Source organism: Podarcis bocagei (assembly GCF_964188305.1).
Source record: "Podarcis bocagei genome assembly, chromosome: 8".
Lineage (NCBI taxonomy): Eukaryota > Metazoa > Chordata > Lepidosauria > Squamata > Lacertidae > Podarcis > Podarcis bocagei.
The window spans coordinates 59294438-59314390 of NC_138133.1; the positions used below are offsets into that span (position 1 = coordinate 59294438).

The 19953-nt window shown below is 43.4% G+C and overlaps 1 protein-coding gene and 2 long non-coding RNA genes across 6 annotated transcripts in view; 1 reads left to right on the top strand and 2 right to left on the bottom strand.

The window, feature by feature from the left end:
- The window catches only part of LOC308593195, a 33067-nt gene extending 23649 nt beyond the window's left edge, over window positions 1–9418 (top strand). Inside the window, exons 2-3 of the long non-coding RNA XR_014010836.1 lie at window positions 8998–9061; window positions 9238–9418. This is a non-coding gene — a long non-coding RNA (uncharacterized lncRNA). The remainder of the gene's footprint in view (window positions 1–8997; window positions 9062–9237) is intronic.
- LOC308593209 overlaps window positions 1–19953 on the bottom strand; it is a 361814-nt gene that overhangs the window by 1431 nt on the left and 340430 nt on the right. The gene's annotated exons all lie outside the window — the stretch shown is intronic.
- On the bottom strand, window positions 12843–19171 carry MSC (musculin). Of its 4 annotated transcripts, none has more exons than XM_081205909.1 (3): window positions 18287–19171; window positions 15834–15925; window positions 12843–13023 (listed from the first exon to the last, which is right to left on the bottom strand). In XM_081205909.1, exons 1-2 carry the CDS (start codon window positions 18818–18820, stop codon window positions 15839–15841), a joined length of 621 nt encoding a protein of 206 aa, XP_081062035.1. In that variant the 5' UTR covers window positions 18821–19171; the 3' UTR covers window positions 12843–13023; window positions 15834–15838. The 4 variants fall into 4 exon arrangements, with proteins under 4 accessions (XP_081062035.1, XP_081062034.1, XP_081062033.1 ...); XM_081205908.1 differs by having other exon boundaries at window positions 12843–13029; XM_081205907.1 differs by having other exon boundaries at window positions 12843–13043; window positions 18287–19169.

The window sequence follows — 19953 nt, forward strand, 5'->3', positions numbered from 1 at the left end:
GTCAAACTCATGCTGGTAGCTTTGAGAACACTGTCCAACCATCTCGTCCTCTGTCGTCCCCTTCTCCTTGTGCCCTCCATCTTTCCCAGCATCAGGGTCTTTCCCAGGGAGTCTTCTCTTCTCATGAGGTGGCCAAAGAATTGGAGCCTCAGCTTCACGATCTGTCCTTCCAGTGAGCACTCAGGGCTGATTTCCTTAAGAATGGAAATCAGCCTCTTAAGGTTAAATCATTTCCTTGAATCATTTCCTTAAATCATTTCCTCTTAAGGGAAATCCTTTGCCCCCCCCCCAAAAAAAAGTATATTTGGCCAAATTCCATTCAAACATGCATATTTGGAGAAACTGGAGAAAGGCACTGGTGAATTTTCATGGGAACTTTTAAAAAACCGCAAACTGATGTGGAAATGTGGAGAACTGACATGTGGAAAACGGAAACGGAGAGAAACTGAAACTGAAATGGAGAGAAACTTCCCTTAGTGACCATCCAAGCCCTTTGAGAACCATACAACATAATTTAGTTTGTTTGCCCATTTCTACAAGTTGCATAAAGAAGAACCAGTTTCATTTCAGCTCCCCCAGCCCCAGTGTTTATAAACTGGAGATTTCTCTGCCTATAAGAGTCACAACGAAATGTTTAGTGAATAAAATTTAGTGAAGGCAATGGTTGACCGGCAGCAAAATCCTGGAAATATTGGCTATTGATCCAGCTGCACAGAGTCAGATTACTCAGGAAAACAACTCTTCAATTTTTCACTTCACTGAAGCTTCAGGACAGCCACTTTTAGGATCATTACCCCTTGTCTGTAAAATACAATGAATGTGTGCTAGTATGTTTTGAACTCAGTGAACTTTGTGGGTTTGAAACAAATGCTCCAAAAACCAACCTTTGCTTTCCTCAAACTCATGCCCTTTAGCATTTTAGCAGAGCCTGTTTACAGCAGAATGGTATGATTTAGACGCGCTAGTGACACCATAAATCATCAAGATGCTGTCATGAGCTTATTAGAAAGTGCCTGGGCTGCCAATATCTGATGAAGAAAAATATAGATCACACGCATTTCCTTATTACATGGGCAAATAAGCATTTTTTTCTGATTCAAGATGCCAGTGCAGAAAGCCAAAATCCAGTCCCTTAAAGTATGGAGCTCTGTGGCTGCAGGGGGCGGGGTATAAACATGTTTACACGGTACTCAGTTAATAGTTAGGTTAAAGAAGGAATGGATGGAAAGTGGTATAAGCAAAGAACGAAAGCGAATGATCCTGCATTGGTTCCATACCTCTGAATTTTTATTTAGCCTTCAAAACATTTTGCTCATTTGTTTGTATATTTCTCTGAGACAGTAGGAATATGAAACAGGATATGAAAATCAAAGGTACATGTGCTTTCCCCTTAAACACAGATCACAACAGGGTCCAATGATTGGGATGTGAAAGTGTTCAAAATTTGTATCTGAAAAAAATGCAATTGTCATTCCCAGCTCAAGGGTTTAACTGAATTCTGCACACTTTACCAGAAACGAGTGCAGGAATCATTCCAGCCTCCTTGAATTGGGAAGCTGTGACACTATTCCTGAATAAATTCTTCCTTGACCCAAATATTTTCTCATTATCAGTCTTTGTTGTCTCCTTTGAGGGGAAGGTGTTCAAATAGGTGGTGGCAGCACAACCGCAGAGATCTGTAAATGATATGGATAACTTAGGCTGTGCTGGGGGTCGCCAACATTTATTTATTTATTTGACTTCATGTATGAACTGCTTCCCATAAAATTGGATTCCATTTACGAGCCGCTTTACTGCAAAAACATCGAGAATAAAAACGATTCCACATGCAAAAACGATTTCAGTTGTAAAAGTAATCATAGGCCATTTCAAATCCAGCATTAGAAATGGCACCTGTCTGATGTGTAATGGAAAGGAGTTCCAAAGGCCCCCTCTACTCACCAAAACCTACATTTTTTTCCTGTTTTTAAAAACAAGTCCATTACACTGAGATATAACCATACTTCAATCTAGAGTGTCAAAATAATTTCTCCATACTGGATGTTGTGACTGGGACGGAAGGGGTATATGTCAATTGAGAACATAGAGAGTCAAATCCGTCTTTCGTCATTATTCCTCTTATCACCCTCCAATGGTGAGCTGAGCGTTCCATAAGTGCTATAATCCACATATATTGGGTCCAAGTTTCTGTGGTGGGAGAGAGTGTTTTCCCACCCCAATCAGAAGCAACTATTTGTCTCGCTGCTGCCGTTGAGACCAACTCTTTATGCTTAACATTTGGATTGGTACCATTTTCCACTGACAGCAGGGCTCACATGGGATTGGGTACAAGACGTTGCCCCGAAATGACAGGTGACAACGACATACACCCTGCGAATGTGACCTTAATATATAATGTGGAAGATTGCCCAAGTCTGTTTTGATGCCGTGTGGATGACTACATACATGTATTTGTCCTGGAAGTGAACACTTTATGCTTTTTAATTTTTTTAAAAAAAAATTCAATGAAGTGTGTAATAACCATTGCATGAAAAAGTACACATCATTTTTTTTAAAAAAATGAAACAAAATCCCTTTTCCTTCACATATAAGAAGTTGGATAGAATTCCGGCTTCTCTCAGTTATGCAGCAATCTTTACAGTCCGGCGTAGCAAGATAAGAGTCCCTCACATTTCTGTCTACTGTCTTATGTCTGCGTTAGTGGGCTAAGACTGCCCTCTCTTGTACTAAAGAAGAGCAACAGTCAATGTGACATTTTCCGGCCTTATTTAAAAAGCTGTAGCAGTCCCACATATCCAAGAAATTTGATGATGGTAGAAAGCAAGGATGTATCAGCATTAAAGTCCAGTAGTGAAACTTTCCCTCTTGTATAAACAGTGAAGTTCGTTTACTATTTATTATAAAGCATCCTGTTTTGTACAACAAAGCTATGCAGAGAGAAATGCTTTTCTTAGTACTCATTACCAGATTACTACTACTATTACTTTATATACTACTTACATGCCACAATGGCTTCTAAGTGGTTTACAAGCATAAAATCAATTATGAAATCCATTCATAATTAAAATATACAATGAAACAATTCTATACAATAAAACAACATTGAAAACACCCCTATTTAAAATATACAGTGGTACCTCAGGTTAAGTATTTAATTCATTCTGGAGATCTGTTCTTAACCTGAAACTGTTCTTAACCTGAAGCACCACTTAAGCTAATGGGGCCTCCCACTGCTGCCGCGCTGCCAGAACACAATTTCTGTTCTCATCCTGAAGCAAAGGTCTTAACCTGAGGTAATATTTCTGGGTTAGCGGAATCTGTAACCTGAAGTGTATGTAACCTGAAGCGTCTGTAACCCGAGGTACCACTGTACAAGAAACCATGCTCATTAAAAAGCATAACCATTAAAACATGAAGCCATGAAGTTCAAGATCTGAAGAAACCTTGCCTAAAAGAGGGGTGTATTCAAGAGCTGACAGAATGCCCATACAGATGGGGCCTGGTCACTGAACAACATAGTCCAGGCTCCAAACTGAGATGTGATGTTTTGCCTAAGCAATATCTGAATCATGTTTTAGCAAGACCGAATCTCCTTTGCATGCGTTCATTCATAAGCCCATTCCATTTCACTAATTTGTATTTAAAACAAAAAACAAAAAATATCACATGTAAATACATATCCTAGAACCTATTTCCTCACAAAATACTCATTTCTAAAACAGATTTTATCTAAAAGTATGCATTTTAAATGCACTTGTATGCATTTTTTTGAGCCAAGAGAATGTTTCATCATAAAATTCATAGATGTGTGAAAACTGAAGGATAACCGCATTCTGATTAACACATTAGATGAGGAGGGCAGGATGAACCAGCGCAGTTCATCTCAGAAGTCTATATCAAGAATGAATTCCTCATGCCTTCCTATTTAGAAAAGGTCAGTGTAAACTATTATAACTCTTTCTGGACCTCAGGACTCTCCCTAACTAATTCACCCACTTTTGCCTCTGGCGCCACCAGGTGGTTGCCCAACAGGAAATGCAGCCCTTCCACTGAAAAATGTCCTCCCACTTGTGCCAAATATGCACATTAATAAAATTTACAATAACGGGGGGGGGGGGGGGGGAACGGGACAATGCAATGAATGTGCAGGCTTTCGGGAAAGTGATGACTATAAAACATTGGTCTCAAGAAAAGCCAACCAAATGTCTTCACATTTGTCTTCTTTACACTCAAGTTATTACAGAGCCAACTCAAATAGGACCAAAAACTGCAAATTATTAATCCATAGCTGTCTAGAAGTCACTATTTATAGATTGCATTCTCCACCCATGCCTTTATGCTCAAATGGGTTTGCAGAAAAGTAAGCAGTCTACAATCATAATACACAACAGAAGTTATAATATCACTATAATGTGACACAAAAAGTTCAACTATCAACAGCTCATTTAATACGCATCAAAAGGCTAGCACAGCACTTAAAACAGACAGATTAGTGACATTCAATAGGTAAAGGCAAAGAGACCCCTGACCATTAGGTCCAGTCGTGACCAACTCTGGGGTTGCGGTGCTCATCTCGCTTTATTGGCCAAGAGAGCCGGCGTACAGCTTCCAGGTCATGTGGCCAGCATAACTAAGCCGCTTCTGGCGAACCAGAGCAGCGCACGGAAACGTCGTTTACCTTCCTGCCGGAGCGGTACCTATTTATTTACTTGCACTTTGACGTGCTTTCAAACTGCTAGGTTGGCAGGAGCTGGGACCGAGCAATGGGAGCTCACCCTGTTGCGGGGATTTGAACCGCCGACCTTCTGATCAGCAAGTCCTAGGCTCTGTGGTTTAACCCACAATGCCACATGTCTGTATGTAGTTCTAACTATTATATACATTTTGCAAGCAATTTCTCCTAAAATAATTCATTCTTCACCGATATATTAATTTCTATGTACACTTTTCGAAAATCTGTGCATTTTTGTAAACTTTGGTTTGAGAACTGCATTGCAAAATTCAGGTAAGTGTGAATTTCAAATGATTTTTGTTGTTGTTGTTCTAACATTGTTTCAGAAAGTGCACGTTTGATAGGTTTGGCTTTAAATGTTAAATTGAATCTAATTCCTCTCCCATCCCTCATCAGAACCAGAACTTTACATTTTAGCAAAATTCAACCAAATATACAAATATAAGAGAATAATTGCTACACAATAATTAAATGCATTGCAAACAGGTAAATACAGAAGGTATTTTTCTGATATCAAACTGAAATATGAATCAGCTTATAATTAAGATTAATATTTATGAATTGCCTTCCATGTGTATGCCTCAAGGCAATGCACACATTATAAGAAAAACAGCACAGAAAACAACAGTAAATAAACTGAAAAATAATAATAGGAGACAGCCATGGAAGAGACATAGCCATCCAGTGGGAAAGTTTGTTGTAACAAAAATGTCTTCAGTTGTTTCTGGAAAGCACAGATAGTGGGAACCTGTTGTATCTCAACAGGGATGATATTCCACAGGCTGAGGCAGCCATACTAAAAGCCCTGCTCCAGGTTACTGTGGTGTGGGTTTCAGATTTCTGTATAACTTGCAGGTCTCTTGGGGGTCACAGTAGTATACTGGATATATACAGGATACGGTAGTCTCAAATAACCCAGTATCATACAATGAAAACAAAAGGTAGAAAACAAATGTTTCATACCCTATTAACAATACTCGACATAGCTGCGTCAAAAAAATTGATGCAGTTTTCAACGAGGTCATCTTTTTCAGTAACTGAAAATCCAAAGTTGCTGATTGCAAAATAGACCCAGGATGTACCGTATCCAGGATTGTTTCTTTCAAAGCACATGAAAATATAATTATAAAATAGCTCTCATTATGGTCTCACAATGTTGTGTAGTGGTTAGAGTGCTGGACCAGGGCTGAAAGACCTGGGTTCAAATCTTGTTCCATGTGTGTAAGGAACAGGCCCAGTGTCAAGGGTCAGTCTTGTTGGGCATCTGCTGAGCACCAGCTGGCTAGAACCTCCTGGGTGGTGGTTGTTGAATACTGGACGGCCTCGGTCCAGTATATCTGAAGGAGCGTCTCCACCCCCATCGTTCTGCCCGGACACTGAGGTCCAGCTCCGAGGGCCTTCTGGCGGTTCCCTCACTGTGAGAGGCCAAGTTACAGGGAACCAGGCAGAGGGCCTTCTCGGTAGTGGCGCCTGCCCTGTGGAACGCCCTCCCATCAGATGTCAAAGCGATAAACAACTACCTGACATTCAGAAGACATCTGAAGGCAGCGCTGTTCAGGGAAGTTTTTAATATGTGACATTTTAGTGTATTTTTCATCTTTGTTGGAAGCCGCCCAGAGTGGCTGGGGAAACCCAGCCAGATGGGCGGGGTACAAATAAATTATTATTATTATTATTATTATTATTATTATTATTATTATTATTATTATTATTATGATGATGATGTTTGGCATAAAGGACATAAAATCACTGAGAGAGGGGACCATGAAGAGTGCCTCACCCATGGGCCCTCCAAAACCTGGAGCTGACACAAGTAAGGAACAATAACACTAAGATTTGTTCAACTCTGTGCTGAGCTTTGTTCAATGTGACCCCTCCAAAACTAACCACTCGTGAAGATGACTTGCTCTCACAAAAGGATACAGTGGTTCACAATGTGAATGTCTGTCCCTTTACTTTCCCCTTGACAAACACAACTCAGCTAATAGGTTTTCTCTGCGGCCAAGGACTCCCTTCAACAGCTCTGCTTGTTGCAATCAGACGTCCCCCCCCCCCCCAATGCCAGGCAGTGAAGAAGTTGACTAGAAAAGATCTGGCTGAAGTGTTTACAGGCTGCTCAAGTGCAGCAGGAAATGACTTGTTTGACTTGAACAGTTGCCCTGAATCCGCTTGCCAAAACCCTACACGGCGAAGCGTGCATTACCTGCTTTAGCAGAGGTATGACTTAATGCCCCTGTTACTCAGTTTTATATCTGAGCTGCAGATAGGAGGAAAGAGACGTTGCTTTACAAGCAGAAAATGTGACTTGGAAAGAGTTGTGTGGCTGAAACATGATGGGCAGACGTTAACTCATTTGCTTCTTTGGAGCATCCGCACTCATATTGCCGGCCAGATGAAGAACTGCTTGCCTGAACATGTGCCGTGCACATGTTCCCTCTCCTTAATCCAGATCTGCAGATACAGAGCCCTAAAAAAAAGAAGAAAAAACTGTAATCACTCCCAAGGTGTTCAGGGAGAGAGTGGGCGCTTCAATACAACCCTGGCCTTCCCAAGCAACTGATTGATGCTACAGCCCTTTGGGGAGGGGTGTGTGGAAATGTAATGTGCACTTTCTGTTCAATCGGCACGATGGGATACGTATAGTTTCAGTCCATTAGAAATCAGCTGGACTAAAAGCCACAATCAGATCCTGATTTTTTCCTCCTTAGCAAAAAAAACCTAGCAAACTCATTCCGCTGCAGAATGTGTGCAAATGACTCGGCCTCTAAGATCACAATCTTACACTCGTTTATGTGGAGTATTAAAATCAGTGGGGCTTGACTCCCATAAAAATACGCAGAGAACCTGGTTTAATTTTGCATAAAGTACCTTGTTAAGACAGTGGTTCCCAAACTATTTCCCAGAGGAAGAAGACAAAGCCTAATGGAAAGTGAGGATCCTGAAAAAGGTGCTATCTCCATCCCCCACCAGCCAAGACTGCTTCAAGTTGACTGAATGTCTCCTCATAGGGAATCCTCACAAATCCAAACTGAATTTGGGAGGAGGAGTGATCGATTCTTTATGCCCCGTTATCACTAAGTGACATGCATAAAATAAGAGATAATTTTAAGCAAATAAATAAAAGTGATAGGGGAGCCAAGTTCAAAACCTTTCAGAGCTAAAGCTCCGAGAGGTTTCGCAACGACATTTTGGTCGTCATCCACAATTCACCACCCCAATTCATTTTGATGGAATTGAGCCCCAAAGAGTTGGAAAGGTTCCTAAACGATGGTAGGATTGCGCAAAGTGTGTCTGTTCTTCTTCCCTTTCTATTGAGTTTGAGTTTTAAAAAAACAATTGCAAGGTTTTTTATTATAAAGGTTAATTATAAACAAACAAACCACCTCAGTTTCTAAGGTGCAGCACTGTAGAAATACATAAAAATAAATAAATAAATAATAAATAAATAAATAATTGTCCAGTCGCACCTTAGAGACCAACTAAGTTTGTTCTTGGTATGAGCTATCGTGTGCATGCACACTCGTATCTGAAGAAGTGTGCATGCACACAAAAGCTCATGCCAAGAACAAACTTAGTTGGTCTCTAAGGTGCGACTGGACAATTTTTTTATTATATATTTCTACTGCGTCAGATCAACACGGCTACCTACCTGAGTGCAGCACTGTGTTATTAACTGAGGCAAGCAATTAAGATGGTGCTAGATGGCAAGGTTTCGGGGAGAGAAAACCTGAAATTTAAGTCGCCCAGATCAATTCTTAAACACTGCTGTGGTATATGACTTTTACACACTAGAGGGCAGACTTGAGTCACATTATTGGTATTTCTACCTGCTCTGCAACTTATCATCAGCCTTATTTACCATAACCACATCAATTCTTTATAAGAACCAACTCATACCACGTTAAGTCACAGTGGAACATGGTCTTACAAAGCAAGAACTGAAGAACAGATAGACTGGATATAAACTGAAATACCATCAAAAGTGCCTTTGTGGATGATGTACTAGAAGTACAAATGTAGAACTGTATGTTGGCAATACCCAACTCTGTTTCTCCACAGAGACTGTGCAACCCCCTGGCTTAGTGCCTGGATACAATGGTGGCCTAGATGTCAGGGGCAGATGACTGGACATGTGTTACTCCATCCCAACAGGGCTAAACAGGTTGCCAACTTGCTACTGGGCCCGGTTCAAGGTCCTTGTGTTAATTTGCAAAGCCCTAAACAACTTGTGCCGAAAGCATCTGAAATTCAGTATTCTCTCATAGGAATCTTCCCTGGGTTCTGAGATCTTTGAGGGATGCCCTTCCCTCAGTGCTGCCACCCACACAGGCAGTGGCGTAGCGTGGGGGGTGCAGGGGGGCCGGGCGCACCGGGCGCAACATCTGGGGGTTAGGGTTACGAGGCGCAAATCCACGGGTTAGGGGGCGCAAATCCACGGGTTAGGGGGTGCAAATTACTTGCCTTGCCCCGGGTGCTGACAACCCACGCTACGCCACTGCACACAGGCAAGCTTGGTGGGGACGCAGGTGGCTGCTCCCAGACTTTAGAAACTGCCTCCCAAGAGAAGCTGGACTGGCTCCTTCCATGTCTTTCTGCCAAGAGGTGTTGACTTTCTTGTTCCAACAGGCTTTCGGGAACCGACTGCTTTGAATGAAAGGACTGGTGCTGTGTTGTTTTTATTGTAATTATCTGTATGTTTTTAATAGGTCATATATAGGTGTGCGGGTATTTACGTTTTAATTCTATTAATGTTTAATTGTTTTTAAAATATTTTTTCCTGTTTTTAGCTGCTCTTGTTTTATCTGTAAGCTACCTTGAGTCCCTGGAAGGGAAGAAGGTGGGTATAACAACAACAACAACTTTAAAGACCAGCTGAACATTTACATACCATCTATATCACATCTGACAGGGAACTTCTGGTGATTCCCCGTGTCCTTGAGGTTTGCTTAGCCTTTCCTAGGGACAGAGCCAGTGCTTTTTTCTGGGGGTACCTTTTTTCCTCAAATGTTAAAATAGAAAATAAAAATAGAAAATAGAAATACTTTATTGTCACAGTACCACTTGTTTACAGTGAGATTAAACAACACCCCCCCTCAATCTCTCAGTCCTTGTTACACTCTGTGTGCTGTCGAACGACCACCAACCCCAAACGTCAGCTGCAATGTTGCTGTCTTCCATTCAGCAGCCTCATGGCCCACAGGTAGAAACTGTTCTTTAACCTGTTGGTGTGGCTTATCATGCTTCTGTATCTCCTGCCCAAGGGCAGGAGATTGAAAAGGTGCTGGCCAGGGTGTGAGTCATCCCTGAGAATGTTCCTCGCTCTTCTGAGGCAACGGTCTCCTGCGATGACATCTAGCGGACTCAGGGGACAGCCCATGATATCGTGTGCTGTCTTCACCACCCTCTGTAGGGACTTTCTGTCCATGGCTGTCAAACCAGCGTACCACACCGTAATACAGTTTCTATTGTGGACTGATAGAAGGAAATCATCAGTTGCTGTCTAACATTGTTCTTTCGCAAGATTCTAAGGAAATGAAATCCCTGTTTGGGTCTTCCTAACCAGGAAAGTCTGGCACTTAGTATAACAACCTCATGGTGAGTGCTGGCACCTTTTTCTATATATATTAAAAAGCACTGGACAGAGCCTTTAGTGTTGTAGACATTGCCCTGTGAATCTCCCTACCACTAGGGGTTCAGCAGCACAGCAGAGGTTATGGAAGACTTTTGCCAATTTTATTCTTAGATGCTTTATGCTACCTCGATATAACTTTATGGAAATGTGAGTTGTAAATAAATAAATCAACTGATTTGTTGCTTGTGATTATTGAAGTGCAGTCAATAAATATCTCAGCAGCATCCACAGCAATTTTCTTCAGCCACAAGGTGGCGCCAAGAATACAACAGATTCCATCAATGGTGGAGATTTTAATTGTGTGCCATAGCAGAAGATGCCCTTGGTTTTAGGTTTATTTACTTTATTCATAGGTGACCAGCAAAAAAATATTCAGAACAGAAGGCACCACCAGGCGTGAGTTGTAGGAACCAGTAAACTTTAAATGAATTATGAACATGCTCATTTATAACACAAGTTCGGTCCTTTCTCACTATAATTAGAGGATAAGATCATTAAAAAAAGACTAAGATTTCTAATATTCTAATCCAGTAAGAAAAAAATAGATAGAGCAAATGCACTAAAGTGCAATGTTTTTGAAGATATAAATTATTTCAGGGCAATGACACCACTCTATCTCAAAATTAGTTGGTCCGTAAATGAATGTTAGTACGTCCGTAATTCACAAATGTATTAAAAACTCTGATTTCAATCCAACAACTTATAATCGTTTCATAATTGAAACTGGTTGCTTACAAGTTTATTTGTTATCCTGTATGACTGACATGGCTAAGTAGCCCAACTCCACCATTTTGTACATGCTCAGTTGTTTTGTTTCCGCAACCTTTTACACATTCTGAAGGAAATGAAAAGTCCCATTTGCCATGCACGTGCAGAACAATTTAACTACAACTCTTTAGTTACGGGCATTTTTGTCACGAACACAACTTGATCTTCTTCTACTCTGCACCAGTCTGCAGTTGGTGGAAGAACATGGATGAAGGTGGAAAAGAACATGTAACACACTACATTCCCAAAATGCGCTTTGGCAACGTGCGTGTGCAAACATGTGAAGATCGTTTGAGCTTCTTCCAACAAGAGAACTTTTGTCTGAGTTTATACTGTTTGACTTGTAAGCTGGTGAACAAGTTACAAATCCATCCATCACTAGTATAGAGTATAGAATCATACAACTGTAGAGTTGGAAGGGACCACGAGGGTCATCTAGTCCAACCCCCTGCAAGGCAGGAATATTTTTGGCCAATGTTTGTCTCGAACCCATGACCCTGAGATTAAGATTTTCAAATTCCAAACTTAAGTGCAATAAAGCACCACAGACACACTGGAACTTATATTTGTGCAACATATGCATAGGACTACACTGTCTAGGAGAAACTCAACCATGTTTGAAACAGGGCCATGTGCAAGATCATCTACTGCTGATTTATTTTATTGCAGTAGCTAAGAATTGGGCTGTTTTACAGTGACATATAAGGTGATGTAAGACTTTTATGCATTTTACCTGAAGCTGTTTCCTTCAGTCATGCACAGAGCATGTTATTCCCAAATCACCCACTAGGAGAAATAACAGGTGTGTTGTGGTAATGAATGGGCACATGCATTCCAGTTAATCACAGATCCATTATCTTAACATAGCCATCTGCCCTGCAGCAAGTTGCCGGTGTGTGTGTTGTGTGTGTGTTTTTTTCAAGGCAGGATTTCATACAGCAGCCTTTCCCAACCTGATGTCTTCGAAAAGTCTTCTGGTCAACCTCAGCCAGTATAGCAAATGATAGAAAGCAGAAAATTCTACAAAAAACCATTTTCCTCCCAAGAACCATTTGAACAAGAACAAGCAACATCCATATAGATGAACATTCCAAGGTTCATCTTTGTAAGACCAGGGCCTTTATGTGGCGATATCTCCCTTTGGGATCCACATCCAATGAGCATCAGGCAAGCACCTGCAGTCCTGTTATTTAGGCACCTGCTTAAAACTCATCTGTTCACACAGGCATTCCCAAATATTGTATTCATACAATATTTTGATTTGTCATGTGTATTATACTTTTTATGAATGCAATTTTATTGTTGTTTTTATGTTTTTCATTGCTCTTAATGTTTGTAGTATAGTTGTTGTTGTTGTTTTTGCAAAAATGATAAATATAGAACCATGCTATTTCATGCAAAAAAAAATGGCTAGGACCCTCAGTAGTGGCCAAAGTAGTCTCTGAGCAGAGTTCAACTTCTGGGAAATTCCTGCTACTGGAAGGGAGAAAGAACGCTAGCAAAAAAACAACAACCCTTCCCTCTGGAGCAGCCTGAAAGACAGCTCAAGGAAAATGGGGGGGGGACTGTCGTGCTGCTTCTGCCAGCTGATGATCTCAGTTGCATTCATGAACAGGAGGAGACTTTCCATTCGTGGAAGCCTAGTTAAGAACCAAACCATAATGTCCCCCCATCTCACATCCCTATTTAACTGCTTCACACTCATTCCAGTATGTTAATTAAACTGTTTTATTCTTTCTCTTGTTTCTCCAATTTCTAAGAGTTGTTACCCAATTGCAGCTGGGCTCAGTTCCAGAGAACAGCCCAGGCCAAGAAATAAGCTTTTCACAGAGCACCTAATAGAAATGGTTGAACAACCTTCTCCTCTCTCTCTCTCTCTCTCTCTCTCTCTCTCTCTCTCGTTCACCGTGGCTGCAAATAAAAGTGAGCCCAATGTTTATTATGTTAAATGAAAGCATTTGATTTAGCTATTTGATTTTTCTCTGCAGAAGGGAAAAGTAGACAAGAGTTATGTGAATAAGGAAATGTTGTATTGCTCACCTTTCTTCAACAGAAATTCTCCAAGTACAGCAGAAGTCACCATTTCACGTTCTTTTATCACATAACCTAAACTCGAAGGTAAATCTATGCAATGGATTGTAATTTCTACAATACAATTAATTAATTTCAGCCTTCTCTTGTTTAGTGAATACCAGATCAACGTGTTGTAAAAACAATTGTCCATAAAGAATGCTATCTGGTGGTGAAATGAAGTTCAATGATTTGAACCAGAGAAATCTGTGCACAAAAAAGTTTTTTCACCAATGTTATTGGGGGAGGCAGTCATTTTTGCTGTCCAGCAACTGAGTTATAGGGATAAAGCATCTTCAAAATGTCACAGTAATCACCAGTTCCAATTATTGCTGTGAGGCAAGCCACAAGAAATGCTTTGAAAACAAAGCATTTCAGGATCTGTGATCTGGAAGAGGAATACCGTATTTTTCGCCCTATAGGACGCACTTTTTCCCCTTCAAAAATGAAGGGGAAATCTGGGTGCGTCCTATGGGGCGAATGCAGGCTTTCACTGAAGCCTGGAGAGCGAGAGGCATCGGTGCGCACCGACCCCTTTCGCTCTCCAGGCTTCAGGAAGCTATCCGCAAGCCTCCCGCGCCCGGCGGGAGGTCCCACTGGGTGCGCAAGGCTTGGGGCGGCAGCCTGCATCCCAAAGCACGGGGTGCCCTCCGGAGGACGCCCCGTGCTTCGGGAAGGTGTCTGCAAGCCTCCCGCGCCTGGCGGGAGGTCCCGCCGGGCTCGCAAGGCTTGCAGGCAGCAGCCTGTTCTGGGGGCTGGGGTTGGGGGAAGCTCGGGCTTCCCCTGCGCCAGCCCCGTTCCTGGGGGGGGGGGAACTAGGCGCATCTTATAGGGCGGTGCGTCCTATGGGGTGAAAAATACAGTGATTTGCTTCCAACTGGGGGAGCTCAGGAATCTTTCCCAATGCAAATGAGTAACTGCAAAAGAGGACATCACTGATGTCCACAGTGGCAAAGATCAATTATTTTCACTTCAACGTTTCTCCATCTCCAAGAAAAATTACTTACCTGAATTTTCAACAATACTGCCAACCATCTTGTCACGATGAAGTGACACCCCTCTCCTTTTCATGTACATGCGCACACACACAACTTCCCATTCCAGGCAAGGTCAATAAATGCTCCAACACACTCTGTTAATCAGTTTGCTCCACTGCAGATTGCAGCCATTAAGTCCAATTCTATGAATATTTCTAGATTTTTCAGCAATTGGGGTTTCCCCCCTCAAACCATGACTAAGAATTCATAGTATCTTTGCAACAAAGCTTTTAATATCATGTATAAAAATAGAGTTATTTACATTTGAAATACTGGTTACTACATCATTCGCAAAAGGAACTCCAGAAAGATTGATACCTGAAGGCTTGAGAGAAATGGGGGAAACACAGCAGGTTTGGAAGTTCTAAATCTCCTAGGTAAAGGTACCCCTGACCATTAGGTCCAGTCACGGACAACTCTGGGGTTGCGCGCTCATCTCGCTCTATAGGCTGAGGGAGCCGGCATTTGTCCACAGACAGCTTCCAGGTCATGTGGCCAGCATGACTAAGCCGCTTCTGGTGAACCAGAGCAGTGCATGGAAACGCCGTTTACCTTCCCGCCGGAGCAGTACCGATTTATCTACTTGCACTTTGACGTGCTTTTGAACTGCTAGGTTGGCAGGAGCAGGGACCGAACAACAGGAGGTCACCCCGTCGCAGGGATTTGAACCGTCGACCTTCTGATCGGCAAGCCTTAGGCACTGTGGTTTAGACCACAGCGCCACCCGCGTACCTTCCAAATCTCCTAAACCATTATAAAAGTACCACCTTCTTGATAGCACTTCTTCCCCAGTCTGAAGTGAACAGGCTTCCTGTTTCAGGTTAAGGGAACTTCACGCATCTTTGCTGAATGCATCCCACTGAAAGTAATCCGCACAAAAATATGATCACTAGCCCTCATCCAACAAGAATTTACCAACAACTTTGATCCATGATCTACTTAAGACCTCACACTTGCATAGAAGAAAATTTAGCCCCAACAACTTCAATGAGAATGGATATGGTTTGGCTTAAATTCACTTGATTAACTGCATTTGTGGAGCAGGCTGTAAAGGAGCAGCTGGATTCTTGCTACCTTTTCATCTTAGGGTGTGTTTTTTTTTGTTTGTTTGTTTTGTTTCTTAACATGGCTAAAATGATAGAAGTAGTCTTACTATTGCATAGCTGCCAAGAACATAAGATCAAATATATTATAAATTTTGAGTTTTGCACACTAGTCTAGAATACCACTTTCCTTTGGCATACAAATAACACTGTTTGGGATTAGCTTGTACAATCTATATTTTTGGTCCATGCTGTTAATGCTAGTGGAGTTGTCCTCCTGTATATCTTCAGTTAGTCAAAAAGGCTTTGGAACAGTTTCTTCAGGTAACGATGCAGAAAAATGCTTTTCCAAACCCGCCAGTTTAGCTGAAGCAGAAAATTCAGCAAATTCCCTCTTTCCTTCTTCATTATATTTTTAAGTGCATTTTCCCTTCGAAATGAACAAGGAGAGGGCTTAAACACTGAGCAGACTTGATTTCTTTGCATCAGTTTGTTTTGGTCCATACAAGTCAGGGTGGTTTGGAAGCATATCCAGCAATAGAATTGCTTACTTTAACTAAGCTGTAGTTCCACATAATCTGTTGGTTGTTGAAACCTCTTTGGTATCACTTTCTGGTCTTCCTGAAACCACAAATGGCCAGGTCTGAAATTAAAGCAGTATTCAATGTTAGACAAAAAGGCGAAAATATGCAAACAACAAAAATCCTACTGCTATTTCTGTTCCAGTCCCCATTTCAAGAAAAAACTCAAAAGCATTTTCTTGAAAGGGTGTTTAAAAGTCACACAGCACCCCTTGAATTGCATTAACTTTCTCTTTAAGGTGTCTGATTCTGCTTGGAGAAAAAGTGCTGAAGGCTTAAAACTTTTCTCACGTTACGCTGTTAACTGCAGCCTATACCCCTTGGCAAACACTAATGAACCTCAATCTGGTTTTGTATGCATAACTCTCCTCTGCTTTATTCCAAAATAACGCAAGGCAAGGCAACCCAGAAGAGTATGTTGGTCCAGCAGAATGCAAGATGCTTTGCCTCAGTTTGTTTTGGTCTGTTGGCCAAGCAAAATGCAAAATTCTCTTTACAAACTTATCTGATGTTTCAAGGTGATTAGGCAAACTTCTGCCACGTGTTATTGGTATTTTGACTTAACAATTTCTCTTTTTGTAAAAGCAGAGCCTTGAAATCTGGTACTTACACTGTCAGTGTAAGTAGACTACTCATGACAGCAACTAGGGGGGGGGGCTGAAGCCTGCTACCAATTTCAAGTTTACCCTCATTCACAGAACAGAAAGAACCTAGTTGTTAATTTAAACACTCTCTCCTGTCCTTACTTTCTGTAGAACTGACACACATTACCAAAAGAATACAGAGATTATAAATTAAGCTAGCAACAGGTGTATCTATTCTGGGACACATTAAAGGACAGCCATCACTTCCATGCTCCACTTCTGACCAATCTTGGCCACTGCTGGAAAGAGAAAGCTAAACAAGACGAAGATTCATCATCTCATCCAATGAAGCAATTGTGTTTTTCTAGGTGCACATTGAACAGGTTAGCATTTCAGAGCTTTAAAATACTGTGCTTCAGAGACAAGCACAAAAGATACTCTCCACTGCTGTGCTAGTAGACCCACAACTGCTTAAAACCCAGGAAGAGAACTCTCCACAGACAGGTGGGAATCCATAGACAGAGCTCCTACTGACAACATGGAAAAGGACAAGCCTCCCTCGGAATACGATATAATCAAGGATGGGGACTTCTGATCCTCCAGCCAGTGGTGGATTCCAGCTGCATCAGCTCCAGCCAGTGCAACCAACTGTCAGAGATGAGGAGAGCAGGGAACCACAATTTTCTCACCTCAGATTTAAATAAAATCACGGAGATTTTTTTCATCCACTCAAGCTTACACAAAAACTCATGAGTCGCCTTTTGCTGTGCATTATCGACATGGTTAGCAGGTGATAAAGCTCTTCCAACTCTAAGGGTACTACAGTTCCCATGTCTGCAGCACAGATGTGTATTATTACAACTATTACATTCTTTCTAGTTTTCAGTAATTTGTGTATACTGAGAGAATGAATGATTCTCAAAAGTTCCATTTGTTGCCTTAGAAAACAACTGGGGGTTGCTGCTTAGCCACTAATGTCTACAGGAGTAAACTACCAGATATTTTTAACTGCTTCCTCTGACAAAACAAGAGGCTGATTTTTAAAAACAAATTAGATCTTAATAGGCAGATATGGATCATATTAACTAATCATCTGTGTCTGGGAAAAAGCCAAACAAGAATTCCTAAAGTGGCAGGTGCCAGGTTCAGGTTCATATAGGTTGCCCATATAGCTTAAATTCCTGGGACTTTTTGTTCATGATCCCTGTACGGTGTTTAGAATTCAAGGAGCCTGAGGTGCCCACCTACACACCACTTCCTGGTCTGCAAACTCTTGACATTGAACCATAGATGTGCAAGCCCTGGCATGATTCTGTGGTGACAGAAAAGGCATGTGTTCAGAAGCACCCTTGGTTTAACGTGCCCAGTAGTGATGTATGGAAATGAGAGCTGGACCATAAAGAAGGCTGATTGCCGAAGAATTGATGCTTTTGAATTATGGTACTGGAGGAGACTCTTGAGAGTCCCATGGACTGGAAGAAGATCAAACCTATCCATTCTGAAGGAAATCAGCCCTGAGTGCTCACTGGAAGGACAGATCGTGAAGCTGAGGCTCCAATACTTTGGCCACCTCAAGAGAAGAGAAGACTCCCTGGAAAAGACCCTGATGTTGGGAAAGATGGAGGGCACAAGGAGAAGGGGGCAGCAGAGGACGAGATGGTTGGACAGTGTTATAGAAGCTACTAGCATGAGTCTGACCAAACTGCGGGAGGCAGTGGAAGACAGAAGTGCCTGGCGTGCTCTGGTCCATGGGGTCACGAAGAGTCAGACACGACTGAACGACTAAACAACAACACAGCAGCTTTGCTCCGCGGGCGCCTTTCCGCGAGTAGCTCTTACCAGGTTGACGGGGTGCACGTAGCCCTTCTCGTAGCGGTCTTCTTGCAGCAGCTGCCGGAGGTGGGCGATGTAGCTGGAGGCGAGGCGCAGCGTGTCCAGCTTGGAGAGCTTCGTGTCCGGGGGCACCCAGGGCAGGCTGGTCTTGAGGCGCGAGAACGCCTTGCTCAGCACGCGCATGCGGGCTCGCTCGCGCGCGTTGGCCGCGTTGCGCTGCGTCTGCTTGCACTCGGCCGCTACCGGGCCGCCGCGGCCCGACGCCGGAGGACGCTTCCCCCCGCCGCCGTTGCTTTCTCTCGCCGCGGGCGCTCCCTTGGCTCGCTTCTTCTTGCCGCCACAGCTCGTCTCCGCGTCTTCCTCCTCGTCGTCGTCTTCTTCCTCCTCCTCCTCTTCCGCGGCGGAGGAGTTTCCCGCCGAAGGGCAGGGCTCGCCTCGGGGACGCCGCTTGGAGCGGGGTGGCCCCGGGTAGTCGAGCTGCAGCCCTCTCAGGTCCATCTCCGGCAGCTCCTCGGCGTCACTCAGGGAGCCCGTAGACATGACCCAGCCCCACACGCCGAAGTGGGGCGGGAAGGAGGAGGAGAAGGAGGAAGGCAGAGTGGCGAGCGGGACCCCGCCGACGAAGACTCCGCTTCCCACCCCCCGAGAGAAGCTGTTCGACGGCTTGGCGGGGACCGTCTCCTGACAGGGCTATATGGATAGATAGATATATACGCGCCACAGCGGGGCGTACCATCTGCGTGGGGCAACCGGGGGGAGACCTCGCGCTCACGTAGCCCGAGTGGCGGCGCGCGGGGGAGACTCCTGCCCGAGTCACCCCCCGCCCCTCTAGACCTGGGAGGTTCTGCCTGCTTGGGCGACGCTGCGCTCTAAGGGCGGCGCGCGCTCCATTCAAGGGCGCCCGCCTGGGTCGCGGAGGCTTTGGCCGCCTGAGCAGGGGGTGCTGCTGCTCCTCCTCCTCCCCTTGCCGTCGGGGTGGGAGGGGGAGATTTCCAGCCAATAAAAATCAGCTAATAAGGGACTCTCGAGGGGCAGTCAGCATCCTGCCAAAGGAAAGCCCTGCAGATTGTGGAAGGGTTTTTATTTTAGTTTTGCGCGCCCTGGGGGCAGCTTCCACTGACTCGGTCCCTGGGCGCCGCTAGGAGAGATGAGTGGCGTTGAGTGGCGCTGCTCGCTAGGCAAAGGGGAGCTGAAGTTGGCATGAAACGGGCCCATAAGAAGAGGAACCCTGCCTGAATCAGGCCAAATCCTTTTCCAGGCCAGCATATGGCTTCCCACGGAGGTCGCCAACCTGATGCCTGCGGGAAGCCTTGGAGCGCATTGCTTTCGAAGGCCAAATTACTTCGATTAAGGCTGATGGTCTCACTCCCTTTAACTGGCATCCTAGTGCGGGCTGCAGCCCTAACCCCACGTACCTGAGAGTAAGTGAAAACAAGGGGACTCCTTAGTAGACATGGATAGAATTACGCAGCCACTCAAGGTGAAAAGGGACTTAGGAGAAATGTGTTCAGAATCGAGATTGTGGCCCCAAACGAGCCTATGCTGAATGGCGAAGTTTCATAATATAGTAAAAAAATAAGTAGGATCTGGTTAAGGAGGGGGGAAATAATTTTTTCAAATTTCATGGATATTGTGAACTGAGCTCTTAAGAGTTCAAAGGCCGATTTTTTTTA

What these genes read in the sequence shown, in the direction of transcription:
- MSC (XM_081205909.1), bottom strand. Translation starts at nt 18,820, where the DNA reads ATGTCTACGGGCTCCCTGAGTGACGCCGAGGAGCTGCCGGAGATGGAC. An exon ending in ACGTGCACCCCGTCAACCTG is followed by an intron (nt 15,926 to 18,286) that starts GTAAGAGCTACT and finishes CTTTAATTTCAG; the next exon opens with ACCTGGCCATTTGTGGTTTC.